Source organism: Narcine bancroftii, unplaced genomic scaffold (assembly GCF_036971445.1).
Source record: "Narcine bancroftii isolate sNarBan1 unplaced genomic scaffold, sNarBan1.hap1 Scaffold_237, whole genome shotgun sequence".
Lineage (NCBI taxonomy): Eukaryota > Metazoa > Chordata > Chondrichthyes > Torpediniformes > Narcinidae > Narcine > Narcine bancroftii.
In genome coordinates this window covers 240,326-255,461 of record NW_027211972.1, presented here as the reverse complement: position 1 = coordinate 255,461, position 15,136 = coordinate 240,326, and the positions used below count along the sequence as shown (strand labels likewise).

Sequence of the window (15,136 nt, the reverse complement as noted above, 5' to 3'; positions counted from 1 at the left end):
TTACCACCTCTCTGTCTCGTAGCCCCTCCTGTCCCCGACACTTCTCCCTGTCTCTGTAACTCCCTCCGGACCCCTATACCCCACCCTGTCTCTGTTACATCCTCTGGTTCCCGACCCCCTCCCTGCCTCTGTAACCCCCTACGCTACCCGACACCTCCCTGTCTGCAACCCTTTCCAATCCCCGACACTCCTCCGTCTCTAACACCCCTCCGGTCCCCCACACCCCTCCCAGTCTCTGTAACCCCCCCCCACCCCCACTACGCTCCCCGACACCCCTTTCTGTCTCGGTATCCCCCGCCAGTCCCCTCCATGTCTCTGAAACCCCGTCCAGTCCCGAAAACCCCTCCCTGTCACTGTTACCCCCTCCAGTCCCCTACACCTCTCCCTGTCTCTGTAACTCACTCCGGACCCCTACACCCCACTCTGTCTCTGTAACACCCCTCTGGTCACCGACACCCTTTTCTGTCTCTGTAACCCTCTCCGGTCCCTGGCGCTCCTCCCTGTCCCTGTAACCTCCGGACCCCTACAACCCTCCCTGTCTCTGTAACCTGCTCTGGTCCTCGACACCCCTCCCTGTCTCTGTAACCCCCTCTGGTCCCCGACACCCCTCCCACAGTGAAAACATCGTAGAACATTATCTGAAACTCAAGCATTTATTACACACAAATGACAGGTTGGAAGGTGAATCGAGTGCAGCAAAGGACCCGTCTAACGTCCTGGCTTCCTTTGATAGGACAAATCTTTGCTCTTTACTGTCCTTGGCCCCGAACCTTGAGAGCGGAGGTTCGTTGAGACAGGAGAGAGAGAGAAGGGGGGGGGGAATGAGGGTGAGGGAGAGGAGGAACCAAGCTCTACCGCAGGCTGTTCCCAGTCTGGGCCCCGCCCAGTGATGGGTGCTCCGGGCTGTGACGGTTCTGAGGAAGAAGGAGGAGTCAGAACCTGCAAAACCCCTCCCCAACCCTCACTCTCCCCCCTCCCTCTCTCCTCTCCCCCCTCCCTCTCTCCCCTCCCCCACATCTCTTTCCCCTCCTCTCTATCCCTCTCCCCGTCACCTTTTTCTTCTTCTTTTCCTTCTTCTTCTTTTTCCGGTCCGGGTCATCATCTCGTTTCTTCTTCTTCTTCTTATGGTCGGAGTCTGACGGGGTCTCTGTCGGAACCAGGGGGAGGGTTGTGACCTTACGTATCCCAGCATACTTCACTGCCAGGGGAATGTGGCGCCCATCCCTATCCCAGCATCCTTCACTCCATGGGGGACATGGTGACCATCCCTATCCCAGAATCCTTCACTCCTGTGCAGACGTGGCAACCTTTCCTATCCCAGCATCCTTCACTCCCAAAGGGACATAGCAATCGTCCCCATCCCAGCATCCTTCACTCCCAGGGGGATGTGGTGACCCTACCTATCCCAGCATCCTTCACTCCCAGCAGGACATGGCAACCCCCCCCCTATAGCGATCTTCCCCGGAGGACGGTCCTCCGCTATCCCAGAATCCTCACCTGGCGGGACCGGGTCCTGCGTGCGACTGTGCTTGTGCTTGTGACGGTTCTTCTTTCGCGGCGGCTGCACGTGCATCAGGCGGTACTGTTCCGGGAGCTGTGGGAGAGAGGGCAGAGGTCAGAAAGGGTGAGGGGTAATCCAGGGATCAGGGGAGAGGGCAGACAGTGGGAGGTGTCATCCAGGGGAAGAGGGCAGGTCAGAAAGGGTCATTCAGGGGGAAGAGGGCAGAGGGAGAGGGGCTGAGAGAGGACAGAGATGGCAGAGGTCAGAGAGGGGTAGGGATCTTCCAGGGGTCAGGTGGGAGAGGGCAGAGAGAGGTGGAAGAGAGAGAGAGAGTGTATGAAGGGAGGGAGGTCAGGGAGGAATCCCTTACTGGTCCAGTGTGAAGTCGGAATCCAGTCAGGAGGGTCCCAGTCAGCAGGGTGAAGGAGTTCCCACAGATCGGCGGCTTCTCGATCAGGGAACGCAGGCTGCTGTTGTCCTGAGATCCCGGGAGGTCGATCATCCCTGAAGTGGTGGGAGGGTCAGAAGGACTGGAAAAGTATCTTCTACACCCCTCCCTGCCTCTGTACCCCCTCCAGTCCACAATATCCTTCCGTCTCGGTAACCCCCTCCGGTCCCCAACACCCCTCCATCTCTGTAACCCCCTCCAGTCCCCAACACCCCTCTCTGTCTCTGTAACCCCCTCAGTCCCTGACACCCCTCTCTGTCTCTGTAACCCCTTCCGGTCCCTAACACCCCTCTCTGTCTCTGTTATCCCACTCCAGTCCCTGACATCCCTCCCTGTCTCTGTAACCCGCTTGTTCCATTACCTGGAAGATCTGGAATAAAGTTACTGAGCTTATCTTTGACTTTTTTGCCACAGAATTTGTTGTAGGCGTGTTCAAGGTTGTAGTGAGTGATGAGATTGTTGTTCGCTGTGAGTTCTGTACCTGCTGGGTATAACAAGAGTATCTGTTAACAGAGAAACAGAAGGAGTGTGTGACGGGACGGGGCTTCCATCTTGTCCCCACCCCAGGAGTGTGTGACGGGACGGGGCTTCGCTCTGTGTCCCCGCCCCGGGAGTGTGTGACGGGACGGGGCTTCGCTCTGTGTACCCGCCCCGGGAGTGTATGAATGGCTTCACTCCGTGTCCCCATCCCAGGAGTGTGTGACGGGACAGGGCTTTGCTCCGCGATCCACCCCGGGAGAGTGTGACGGGACAGTGCTTCGCTCTGCGTTCCCACCCTGGGAGTGCGTGACGGGACAGAAGTGACCAATTCCCTGCCGAAAAATACCCATCATCTCTTCCATTTAAACCAAAAACGCTCATTCTGCCAATGGGCTAGTATAGGCGCGATAGATTGAACAGTCTTTGCCTGGTCGAGAGCTTTTGAAACTGCGTGCCCGATTGGCCACCACTGCCGTCAATCACCGCTTGTGCCCTGCTTATTGGCCGGCCCTCTGCTACCACACCCGTCTCCCATTGTCGGGTCCCATCACTCAACTCTCATTGGCCTGTCCTCTGCCGCTCAGGACCTGCCCTCAACTTGATTAGCTGCCTCCGGAGCCCACCCGGTCTCCGAGCCCGCCCCGTTCTCTTCGCATTGTCGGTTCTCATTGGCGCGCATCAGAGACCTCCAGCTCTGATTGGCTGCTGCTTGGCCCGCTTTCCAACTCGGCTCTGATTTTTCTAGGCGCTGTCGATCTATCGCCGGCCGATCGCTCATTGGTCGGATCGCCGTCACTCTGCTTGCTGATTAGCTGCTTGTACCTGGCAATTCCCTCATGACGTAAAAGGGCCCATTGATCACGCCACCCGCCGCTTTGCGCGTCCCCTCGTCCGCCGTCATCGAACCCTGTTGCGGCGGCGGCGGCAGCGGCGGCGGCGGCTGCTGCTGCTGCTTGCCGTAGGGGCCCATGGCGGGCGAGGCCGAGGCCAGCATCGTCGCGTCCGCCGGCGAAAAGAGCGTGTTCATGGCATCCATCTTCTCCTCCGCGCATCAGCTCCCGGCCGCCATCTTGTCTCCGGATGCTCCCGCCTGTGCGTAACCGCAGCAGCCAATGGTGAGCCGGTCCGCACCAGCGTCGACCAATTCGGGCCGTCCTGCTGGCCAAATAGTACACCAATCTGCTATTACCCAATCACAGGCAGCGGCCGATGCCTTTCACCACTATTCGGGTTGCAGGGAGGCAATCTCGCTCTCCTATTGGCTGGTTGGATGCTCCCCGCTCTGGGGCGTTCAAGCGTCACTTCGCCGTTTCACGTTAGCCTGAAGGCGGCGGCTTCTCCCCATTGCATGGACCATCTGCCAATCACTCTCATTAACCCAATGAGAGTTGAAGAGCTGGGCAGAGTTTGAGGATGACCAATCAATGTCCTGGATTTTGGCGACAACTCCGATTGACAGCTCTTTGGACCAATGAGCTTCATAGCTTCACCAAAAGGAAAAATAGGAGTCAGAGGATGCAAAATAATGGGTAGCTCCGCCTACCAATGATCGTCTTGCATTTCCCACCTCGCCGCCTCCGATTGGAGCGGGTGGACGCAACGCCGACAAATGAGGGACAGGGGCGGGAGTGGCCGTGCGTCGGCTAGGCCGGGCAGTAAAGATGGCGCTGCTGACCGCGCTGGTGGCGTTGCTCTGGTATCTGCCCCGCCTGGGCCGCTGGCTGCTACAGCCCTACTGCGCCGCCTCGTCCGCCCTCAGCCTGGCCTTCGTGGTCGCCCGCAAGCTGCCGCCCGTATGCCGCCGGCTGCCCAGCGAGAGGGAGGACGGCGACCCGTGCGGCTTCGACTGGGTGAGGATGATGTCAGAGGGGGCGGGGTTGGAAGGTAACGTCAGAGGAGAGCTGGTATAGAAGTTGGCGTCAGAGGTGGTGGGGTCGGAGGGGGTGACATCTGAGGAGTGAGTAGTATAGTGGGTGACGTCAAAGGGGCGTTCAGGGAGGGTGACATCAGAGGTGGCAGGGTCAGATGGTGGTCAGAGAGCGTTACGTCACATGTTCAGTCAGAAGGGGAGGATCAGGTGAGGTCAAGAGATTGATGTCGGGGATCAAGCTCGGGGGTCGAGGGGTTGGGGATCAGGGTCAGGGTTTGAAATCAGATATCGAGGTTGAGGGCTTGGGGATCGTGGTCATGGGGTCAGGTTCGCGGTAGGGGGTTGTGACCTGACCTTCTTCCCCCCCCCCCCCCACCCTGTTGCAGAGAGAGGTCGAGATCCTCATGTTCCTCAGTGCCATCATCATGATGAAAAACCGCAGGTCAAGTGAGTACCCCCGGAATCCCGTCCCCCCCGACTTCCCCTCTCTCCCCAACTCCCCTCCCCATCCAGTCTCTTCCCTCCCCCAACACCCCTCCCCGTCTACCCTTCCTCTCCACCCTTGCCCATCCCTCCACACTCCCCCTCTCCTCTTCCACCCTCTGCCCGACCTCTGTCCCACCGCGCTCCTCAGTGCCCAACCGTCCACCATGTACGCCCGTCCTCTGTCCCACTGCACGCCTCAGTGCCCGACCTTCCACCGTGTATGCCCAACCTCTGTCCCAACACACCCCTTAGTGCCTAACTTTTCACCAAATATGCCTGACCTCTGTCCTACCGCGCCACTCAGTACCAGACTGTCCACCGTGTACGCCCGACCGTCCACCTTGTAGTCCTGGCCTGCGCCTGTCCAGGAAAATGACATATCTCTGTTTTCCCATCAGTCACGATCGAGCAGCACGTGGGGAACATTTTCATGTTCAGTAAGGTGGCGAACTTAATCCTCTTCTTCCGACTGGACATCCGGATGGGGCTGCTGTACCTCACACTGTGCATTGGTAGGGGAGGGAGAGGGAGAAAGGGTGAGAGGTGGGGGGAGAGAGAGAGAGAGAGGGAGGGGGGAGAGAGAGAGAGAGAGGGAGGGGGGAGAGAGAGAGGGGGGGAGAGAGAGAGGGGGGGAGAGAGAGGGGGGGGGGAGAGAGAGGGGGGGGGAGAGAGGGGGGGAGAGAGAGGGAGGGGGATGGCGAAGTGGGGAGAGAGGGGAGAAAGGTGGGGGAGAGGTTTTATAACGATCCCCTCCCTGTCTGGTTTGAGACCCCCCGCCCTCCACCCTCTGTCTGCCTCACGGTCTCTCTCTCACCTCCCCCCACCACCCTCCCCCCCTGTCCTGCAGCCTTCGTGATGACGTGCAAGCCCCCCCTCTACATGGGGCCAGACTCCATCACCTACTTCAGCACCAAGACAATCGGCGTGAGTGTCCCAGGGGCAGTGGGGCCCGAGGGGGGAGGGACAAGAGGGGGTGGAGAGTCTGTCAGGGTGCGTCCAGGATGGGGCAAGCAGAGGGAGGGTTGGGGGTGGGTGGGAGGGGACGGGGGAGCTGGATGCCAGACATCTCCCCACCTGCCCTCACCCTCTGCCGTCCCCGCCTCCCTCCAACAGGAGGAACTGCGGAGGGACGGACGCGTTACCTGGCTGGTCGAGTTCTACGCCAACTGGTCGTCCGACTGCCAATCATTCGCCCCTGTCTTTGCGGACCTCTCTCTCAAGTGAGTGAGGGGGAAGGGTGAGGGGGGGGATGAAGGGGAGAGAAGGGGGAGGCAGGGGAGAGAGATGGGGGAGAGGGGGAGACAGATGGGGAGAGGGGGGGGAGAGAGAGATGGGGAGAGATGTGAGGGGAAGAGAGGGAGGGGAGGGAGAGAATGAAGGGGGATTCTCTCCCCCACAGATTCTTGGTTATGGTAGTCCTCCTCACTGCCCACCATCCCTCTCTGTTTTCCCCCCCCCCAAGGTATGGCTGCTCCGGATTGAAGTTTGGGAAGGCTGATGTCGGTCGCTACGCTGAAATCTCTGAGGAGTGAGTCTCTGACAAGGGAAATGTCTCCTCGTTCATCTCCCTCCCCACCCCAGGTCAAGGGAGACCCTTTACATAAGGCCTTGGGCGACGGGGACCGACACGGTGAACGGTGGGGGACAGAGAGACCTCGGGGTATGGGGACCGACACGGTGAACGGTGGGGAACGGAAATCCTCAGGGAACGGAGGTGAACAGAGACCGGCATGGTGAACGCTGGGGAACAGAGAAACCTCGGGGTACAGGAACCGACATAGTGAACGATGGGGAACAGACAGACCTCAGGTTATGGGGACCGAAACTGTGAACGATGGGGGACAGGAAGACCTCGGGGTACAGAGACTGACATGGGGAACGGAGACTGACACGGCAAACGGTGGGAAACAGAGAGACTTCGGGGTTAGGGGACTGACATGGTGGAGGACAGACAGACCTCGGGGGACGGACACGGGGAACGGTGGTGAACGGAGACCTACACGGTGAATGGTGGTGAACGGAGACCTACACGGTGAACGGTGGTGAACGGAGACCTACACGGTGAACGGTGGTGAACGGAGACCTACACGGTGAACGGTGGTGAACGGAGACCTACACGGTGAACGGTGGTGAACGGAGACCTACACGGTGAACGGTGGTGAACGGAGACCTACACGGTGAACGGTGGTGAACGGAGACCTACACGGTGAACAGTGGGGAACGGAGAGATCCCGGGGTATGGGGACCGACACTGAAGGTGGGGTACAGAGAGACCTCGGGTTACGGGGTCCAACACAGGGGACGGAGAGACCTCGGGGTATGGGGTCTGACATGGGGAACAAGAGACCTCAGGGTACGGTGACCGACATGGTTAACGGGGTTTAATATGTTCCGTCCTTTTCTTGCCCACAGGTATAAAGTGAGCAGTTCTCCCCTCAGTAAACAACTGCCCACTCTCATCCTGTTCCGGGGTGGGAGAGAGTTGATACGTCGGCCACAGATGGACAAGAAAGGCCGGGCTGTTTCGTGGACATTCTCCGAGGTGCATGGGAATCCACACCATGATCTCCCCCGTCCCTCCCCCACTTCAACATTCCGAACCCCCTGGATCAGATCCCAGCCCGTGTCCGACTCCTGGGGATCTGTTATTTCTATATATTAAACCACACCCCCCACCCCCACTCCGGATCTCATCCCAGCCTATGTCCCACTCCCTCCCGACCTCACCCTCTCTCGTCCTCTCTCTGCAGGAGAATGTCATCCGGGAGTTTGACCTGAACGAGCTTCACCGCAGAGGAAGGTCGTTGCAGTCGGAGCCACGGGACGAGGGGGGCCCGGAGCCCACAGCGGAACTGCCCCTCCCCGAGGTGGACGCAGAATCCAAGAAGGACAAATGAGCTTCCTGTCGAAAAGATCTCCCTCACGCGCGAGCTCCGTCCACAGGGTCGAAATGCTCTCCCCTCGACCGACCTCACTGGGACAACGGAGTGGGGTGGGAGAGAAAGTAAGAGTGGGAGATGGAGGGAGGGAAGTGCTGTGTCCATCCCAATTCGGTCTTGTCCCTCTGCATCCTGTCCGGGACCCCCTCTCCCTCCTGCCTTTTGCCTGTTAATTTATTAAAGGTCATCCCCACCCAGTCTGAATCTGTCCATTTCTCACTGAGTGAGACCCTTCTCCCTGCCCGGAACCTTCCTCCCTCTCTCTAGGAGATCGGGGGCGGGGAGTGACAGAGAGAGGGAGTGGTGTCGGGGTCCCGAGGGGCTTACAGAGACAGGGAGGGATGTTGTGAACCAGAGGGGGGGGGGGGGTTACAGAAACGGGAGGGATGGAGGGGGTTACAGAGACAGGGAGGGGTGTCGGGGACCGGAGGGGGTTACAGTGTGGGAGGGGGACAGAGACTCTTCCCACAGCCCTGTTCCAGTCCCCATTCTGATCCCACTAACCCGCTTTCTCCCCACAGCCCTGTTCCAGTCCCCATTCTGATCCCACTAACCCGCTTTCTCCCCACAGCCCTGTTCCAGTCCCTATTCTGATCCCACTAACCCGCTTTCTCCCCACAGCCCTGTACCAATCGCCACACTGATCCCACTCTCTCCCCACAGCCCTCTATCAGTCCCTGCACTGATCCCGCTGCCCCACTCTCTCCCCACAGCCCTATACCAGTCCCCGCACTGATCCCACTGCCTCGCTCTCTCCCCACAGCCCTGTATCAGTCCCCACACTGATCCCACTGCCCTGCTCTCTCCCCACAGCCCTGTACCAGTCCCCGCATTGATCCCACTGCCCTGGTTAAGGGGGCAGGGAATGGGGTCCTGATTAAAGGGGGAGGGAATGGGGTCCTGATTAAAGGGGGAGGGAATGGGGTCCTGGTTAAAGGGGCGGGGAATGGGGTCCTGGTTAAAGGGGCGGGATGGGCCTTGGTTAAAGGGACGGTGACTGGGGCCCTGGTTTAATTGTCGGGGTCTTGGTTAAAGAGACAGGGACTGGGGCCCTGATAAAAGGGATGGAGATTGGGCCCTGGTGAAAGAGAAGGGGATTTGGGCCCTGGTTAAAGGGATGGGGACTGGCAATTCCATTCTCACACAGGATGGAAACCTGATGGCGGAAGGGAGGTGCCTCTGGGAAGACGAACCCCTCCACCCACCTTCCCTCCCAACCCCCACAGCTCGGGGTCCAATTCACCAACAGAACCCACGCCCTCACCAGCGCTGGTTGTGAAGAGGGACCCAAAGCTCCGGCTACCCGGATTCGATTCCCCTCCTGTGACCCACGTGTCCCACACACTCCCAACCCGCCAGCCAATCAGCTGCCCACCCTGGCCCTCCTGAGATCATGTGCTCTTAGACCATACAACAAAGTCCCCAATCTCAGGGCCCTTGAATCTTCACAAACATGTTACTCATCGAGGAAGGGGGTCACCTTATTCTGATATAACAGGCCGAGATCCCACCCCCTCTGATCTTAGCCCGAACTCCTGGTAACCGGCGCATTCTAACCAACCGCTTATATATAAGGACCTGAGGCTCGGGTACAGTCCGACTCCACCTCAGCCCGGCTAGGATGCCGCGCGGCATCCAATTTCCAGATTGACGGACTTTAATCGGGCCGCCCCCCCCCCCCCCCAATCCCGGAGACAAGAGAGGTGGATTACTTACTTGCCACTATAGTCCCCCCTCAAACAGATTTCCATGTCAATTTCCGCGACGCTACTCCCCCTTCTGAGAAATCCCCCGCATGGTTCAGAGCCTGGGGATGATCCTTCTGGAAGTGAGCATGGGATGGATTGAAGGAGATATCGGATATGTGGGAAAATATTCGTCAATACAGTTTACCTGGCCCATTACTGTTAACGGGAGATCTTCCCACCGATTCAACTCCACCTCAATCTTCTTCAGTAACGGTACATAATTTATAGAGACTGGTAATCCGTGTCCACAATTAACCCTAAATATTTAATCCTCGTAATCTGTTTATACTCATCTCCAACTGGGAACATTTTCCTCTTGCCCCAATTTACTTTATACCTCAATAATACTCCAAATTGGTCCAGACTCTTCAGAGAATGTTCCGAATGTGTTAAATACATCAGCGGCAAATAAATTAATCTTCTGTTCCTCTTCCGCAATCTTCATCCCTTTAATGTTGTCCTTTTGCCTCATGGCTTGGGCCAACAGTTCTACAGCCGACATGAATAAGCCCGGCAGCAGTGGGCAGCCTCGGTGCACAGACCGCACTAACTTGAATGGCAAAGAGGTCTGGCCTTCCAGCGACTAGATTTTTATATAAACGCCTTGACAACCAGTGGGAAAATGGCCCGGCTTCAGATCAAGAATCCCACTCTGCCGAATCGAATGCTCTTTCTGCGTCCAGCGCCACAGGCCGTTGGTCGGCTGGGCTACTGCCCCCACACTGATCAGTGTGATCAATTGGAGAATATTATCCGAATTCTTCATAAAACCTGCACATGCCAATTAAGATGAATATTTAGCATGTCTGTCTGCCAATATTTTATGATCTACATTTAATAAAGGGATTGGCCAGTATGAGGCCACATTCAAAGGGTCTTGGCCTTTCTCTGGGATGATGAGCAAGATTCTGGTTGTGATTGCTCACCCGTTATCTTTTGGAACACATCCATAAATACAGGGGTACAAATCGCCATTTAGAACTCAGCAGAAAATCCATCCTCTCCCAGAGATTTCCCATTGGGCATCGCCTGTGTAGCCTCCTTAATCTCAATAAATGGAAACTCCAGCTCTTCACCTTCCCCTAAGACTGGACAAATCCAGAATAGATAAAAAGGATTCAATTATCCCGAGCCCCCTTCGGAGGTGCAGAATCTCTGATCAAATGAACGAGATTGGTCATTGATTCCCCGAGCTTTGTACATAGCCATTGAATTCCTTTTTAACAGCCCTTGAAGCCTGTTCAGTTTTCAACTGCCCTTATGGGCTCTGTCCCCTAATTCATAGTAGCGCTGCTTAGATCTTTGAATTAACTGCTCACGTTTGCAGTGTATTATAACGGAATTTCAACCTGCTCCTCAGTGATATACTTCTGGAATTCCTTTTCCCAGCTCAGTTATCTTTCTCCAGTGTCGAACTTCCCACCAGATATTGTTTCTTAACCTTGGCTGAATAACTAAATAATCTAGCCCCACGAATACACTTTCAGGGCATCCCGCAGAGTAAAATCACTCCACACTGGATTAGTGTTTCTACTTAGAAAAGGGAGGCAATTTGTTCCTCGATGATAGCGAACAAACTCGGGGTAGTTTCTTTTTGCGTTAATTCTCCACCAATAAGTTGTCTCTGTGACCTTGGATCTGAGCAGTGTGGACCCAATCGTGCTCTTATATTTCATCCCAGCTGATCCAAGGCTGGAGGTGTGCTGAGACCAGAAACTAGATCTGTTCTCGAAAGAAGAGTCGTGTCCGGGCGAGAAGAAAGACAAAAATTTTCTGTCGGGATTTAACCTTCTCCAGAACGGCAGTCTTTATACTTTTCTGGAGATTTATCCAATAGCGGGTCCAGAACGCGGTTCAAATCCCCTCCCATTCGAAAATTTCCATTTGTCTGGTTCCATGTCAGAGAAGACTCCGGCTCAGATGATGTCTCCTTGTGAACCAAAAACCCCAAGCCTTGGAATTAAGAGGTGTTCACATACCCCCACCTGGTCTCTCTTCACTTTGAAACATCCTTTCTCGGTAGACCACTGTAATGGAAGATTTAGACCAGCTTATGCAAGAAGGGATACAATTGCATCAGAAGACATAATCTAAATTCCACCATGGGACCCAGGGATGCATATGAATCAGTAGACATAATCTAATTTACACCATGAGGCCCAGAGATGCAGTTGCCTTTTGTTGGTTGCAGACTGTCAGGAGACCTTGAAGATAATTAAATCATTTATTCAAAGAGATAAGCTATGAGTAAACAATTTTTTGGGTAATGTAAGCCATGGTCCCACTGCTGAAGTGGAGACTCTGAGGGGTGGAAACATCTCTCAGCAAAAACTTCTAGAGTCCAGCTAACGTCGGGGGAAGTGGAGAAGCTGCTACTGGCGCCCCGACAACCTACTACAAGTGTGTGGTCATTGCCTCGCTTCGGCAGTTGGGACTAGTCCAGGCGCTGATAAGTATAATTGGGAAGGGCTTGCATATTGTAGTTTGAAATCAGCTTTTGAATTTGTAACAAACATTTGTATAAACTGAACTGCTCTCAGTGTGGGTGTCTATTTTCTTTCGTTAGCTCAAACGCTGTGACCAATCTAAAACTAAGAAAGTGAGAGGTACAAGTTTACCCAGGACAATTGGCGCTGCGAGCAGGATTGGTCTCTAGATGTTTCGCTGAAAGAAAGAGGTGAGCCCTGAGCAGTTCTTGATTCCAGTATGTACTTCCAAAGGCGATGGGTTTGGCATGTTGGCCAATACCCTGTTTGTTGGGACCACCCATTAGTTGAGATGAGAAGTTAGATCCATCAAGTGCGCCTCTGGGAGAGCGGGTTGCCACTCTCCTTCGAGAAAGTAAGTTTTCTGTTAAAAAGGTGACGCTGATGGATGTTTTTTGGCTGCTGGCTATAGCCTTACGCTGCTCCATTCAGCTTGAAGCAGAATCCGTTCAGCGAGAAGTAGAATCTCAGCACAAGATAGAGCAACTAGAGGAGGAGCTAGAAGCCCTGCAACAATGCTGTTCCATGATGAGCGAGATTGTTCGCACCAGTCAGGACCGAGCCAAAGAATGAAAGGATAAGCATGTCCACACGATCTGCTGTAATATTAAACTCCGGCAGCCGCTCTGTGCAGATAAAGAAAAGCATGGAGTAGAACCCAATCCACATCGTATTCGTGCCATGTTAAGGAATGGCGACGATCCTGATGTAATTGATGATTGGGATGGGAATATCTGGAATGATGACAATAGTAATAATACAGATACTCCTCAGCATGTGCCTAACATACTACCCTCTCCACCCACTGTTCACGCCTGCCCTGTAAGGCAGAGGACTTTCCAAACAGATGGAGAGGGAGAGGAGCGAAATGTAACTGATGAGATTGAAGAGGTAGATGATCCCCTCATCTCACTAGAGGACCCAGGGGAAGGTAGCCGAATCCTTGCTTATGCTCAATGGCCCACCCCCTCTATGGGAAGGCCTAAGCCTCATCTTGTCCACTGGACAAAGGACCCTGTGGGCCAAAGTGGGAGCAGGGGTCAGGAGCAGTCAATGATATGTGACTTCTCTATAAAAGAGCTGTCTGCCATTGGAGATCGATTTAGGCAAAAGGCGGGAGAAACTGGCGGCCTGGCTCCTGTGTGTTTGGGAGCAATAAGGGGGTAATTTATATTTAACCCCTGAGGGATTGTTGGGATTAGGAACATTGACTATGGATATCCGGGTCACTGCTGAGCTGCGGGATAGAGGAAGAGAGATGGATTACTTACTTGCCACTATAGGGGATGCCCTACTATGAGTATACCCATCACCAGTAGATTGGGATTTACATTTGCAGAACAATTGGGGCACCCCAGAGGAGGGTATAGCAGTAATTCGTCAACAGGCCCTGGCCTCTGCCTTTTATGCAGGGCGTTTGAGGATGTGAGTATGGGCGGAGCCCTGATGAAGAGATATTCACAGCCGGAATGCATACCTGATTGGTTCGTTCTGCCCAACCCACTGTACGGGGACTCGTCCTAGTCTGCTAATTGGGCACCCTGTGTCTGAGGCGGTGCATGCCTTATCTGGGCTCTGAGAATTGGAGTTGTGAGGTAAAATCCACTCACGTACAACCCAGGTTAAATCAGACAAGCAGGATGAAAAGAGAGGGGCTGCTGCTAATAACGGACCGTCAAGAAAGGACCTTTTTCTAATTTTGTTAAAGTTAGGCGTATCTAAAAGTGATATTGATGGGAAACCTACTGCGGTTATTTATGCCCTTTATAAGAAGAAGGCAGGGGAACATCATCTCCAGCTGTTGAGTCTTCCTGGCCCAGCTGTGCCTTCTGCTTCCATTGCTGCTCCTATCGAGCCAGCTTCTCTTGCTCCAGTTACCCTTGATGAGATACAACAAATGGTGAAAAAGGCTCATAATAATAGTGGCATGTGGGCCCTACTAAAGCATGAGGGTGTGGGCAGGGTCCACACATCTACTCCATTGAGATACAGCGGATACATGGGGACCCACGGCCCTACGTACCGTTAACAGTCCATTGGGGTGGGAGTAATAACCACCAATATTTGGCCTTGGTTGATACCGGTGCAGAGCACTCAGTGATTGCGGGTAATGGACCGACATTTCAAATAGAGGGGATGGGAGGAGCGATCACCCTGGCGAACAAAATAAAAGTCCGTCCCATGGTGGGTGATGGCCCTTCCCCTGTATGGTTACATGCCCTGGTGGCTGCCACTGACAAGTGTATCCTGGGTATCAATATGTTGGCCAGTACGGCCCTTAATCCTAGTCAAGGGGGATTTGCATTTGAAATTCGGACTATTACAAAAAGACTAGTGGTGGGTTGGGCTAAATGGGATCCTGTGATGGTGCCTCCCCCCCCCCCCCCCCCCCAAACCAGTATGCATTCCACACTATCGCCTCCCTGGAGGGCAAGAAGAGATTACTGCCACCATTGATGCTTTGCAAGAGGAAGGGGTAGTGAGGCCCTGTTAGGCCAGACCAGAAGTCGGATGGCTCCTGGAGAATGACAGTTGATTATCATTTATTGAACAAACATGCCCCACCACTTGCTTCTGCAGTTCTGGACATTGTCACCCTTATTGAAAACATTGCTACTGGGAACTCGGGAACATGGTATGCTGTCATTGATCTCACTAACGCCTTCTTCAGTATTCTTACAGCTGAAGGCTCACAGGATCAGTTCGTCTTTACCTGGAAGGGGTGTCAGTATACCTTCACCCATCTCCCTCAGGGCTATGTACACTCTCCCACTATTTTCCACAGCTTAATTGCCTGTGATTTGGAGACGGTGCCAGTATCGCCTTCTCTCTCGATTCACCATTATATTGATGATGTGATGATCCAAGGGACCACAGAAGAGATGGTACAGAAAACAGAACAAGAAGATGCCTGGTTTACTGATGGTAGCAGCCGGTTGGTGCAAGGAAAGCAGAAGTGGAAGGTGGTGGCTTACCATCCCAGGTCAGGAACTCACTTATTGGAGGAGGGGGTTGATGGCTCCAGTCAGTATGCTGAGTTGAAGGTGGTCACTTTACCACTTGACTCCCATGATCACCCTCTTCGGCTGTTTACTGATTCTTGGGCTGTGGCTAATGGACTAGTGGTATGGATGCCTGATTGGCAAAACATTGACTGGCTGGTACATGACCGCCCAGT

General features: G+C 54.6%; 2 protein-coding genes across 6 annotated transcripts; one reads left to right on the top strand and one right to left on the bottom strand.

Moving 5' to 3' along the window:
* Window positions 1–634: 634 nt before the first annotated feature.
* On the bottom strand, window positions 635–3,598 carry LOC138750715 (mediator of RNA polymerase II transcription subunit 19-like). 4 transcript variants are annotated; one of them, XM_069912808.1, is made up of 6 exons: window positions 3,252–3,548; window positions 2,311–2,433; window positions 1,872–2,005; window positions 1,498–1,594; window positions 1,053–1,147; window positions 769–914 (listed from the first exon to the last, which is right to left on the bottom strand). In XM_069912808.1, exons 1-6 carry the CDS (start codon window positions 3,463–3,465, stop codon window positions 852–854), a joined length of 726 nt encoding a protein of 241 aa, XP_069768909.1. In that variant the 5' UTR covers window positions 3,466–3,548; the 3' UTR covers window positions 769–851. The 4 variants fall into 4 exon arrangements, with proteins under 4 accessions (XP_069768908.1, XP_069768907.1, XP_069768910.1 ...); XM_069912807.1 differs by lacking the exon at window positions 1,053–1,147 and having other exon boundaries at window positions 635–914; window positions 2,311–2,430; window positions 3,252–3,582; XM_069912806.1 differs by lacking the exon at window positions 1,053–1,147 and having other exon boundaries at window positions 635–914; window positions 3,252–3,573.
* Window positions 3,282–7,921, top strand: LOC138750714 (thioredoxin-related transmembrane protein 2-like). 2 transcript variants are annotated; one of them, XM_069912804.1, is made up of 8 exons: window positions 3,286–4,279; window positions 4,686–4,746; window positions 5,184–5,297; window positions 5,633–5,709; window positions 5,899–6,005; window positions 6,248–6,313; window positions 7,198–7,327; window positions 7,536–7,921. In XM_069912804.1, exons 1-8 carry the CDS (start codon window positions 4,091–4,093, stop codon window positions 7,680–7,682), a joined length of 891 nt encoding a protein of 296 aa, XP_069768905.1. In that variant the 5' UTR covers window positions 3,286–4,090; the 3' UTR covers window positions 7,683–7,921. The 2 variants fall into 2 exon arrangements, with proteins under 2 accessions (XP_069768906.1, XP_069768905.1); XM_069912805.1 differs by lacking the exons at window positions 4,686–4,746; window positions 5,184–5,297 and having other exon boundaries at window positions 3,282–4,279.
* The last annotated feature ends 7,215 nt before the right edge of the window (window positions 7,922–15,136 follow it).

Bases quoted from the DNA above. Each gene is read 5' to 3' on its own strand.
- LOC138750714 (XM_069912804.1), top strand. From the start codon at position 4,091: ATGGCGCTGCTGACCGCGCTGGTGGCGTTGCTCTGGTATCTGCCCCGC. The intron at 4,280-4,685 runs GTGAGGATGATG...ACCCTGTTGCAG, and splicing joins ACCCGTGCGGCTTCGACTGG to AGAGAGGTCGAGATCCTCAT. The intron at 7,328-7,535 runs GTGCATGGGAAT...CTCTCTCTGCAG, and splicing joins TTTCGTGGACATTCTCCGAG to GAGAATGTCATCCGGGAGTT.
- LOC138750715 (XM_069912806.1), bottom strand. From the start codon at position 3,465: ATGGATGCCATGAACACGCTCTTTTCGCCGGCGGACGCGACGATGCTG. The intron at 2,434-3,251 runs GTACAAGCAGCT...TGTTATACCCAG, and splicing joins CGTCATGAGGGAATTGCCAG to CAGGTACAGAACTCACAGCG. The intron at 1,595-1,871 runs GTAAGGGATTCC...TCTCTCCCACAG, and splicing joins TCCGACTTCACACTGGACCA to CTCCCGGAACAGTACCGCCT.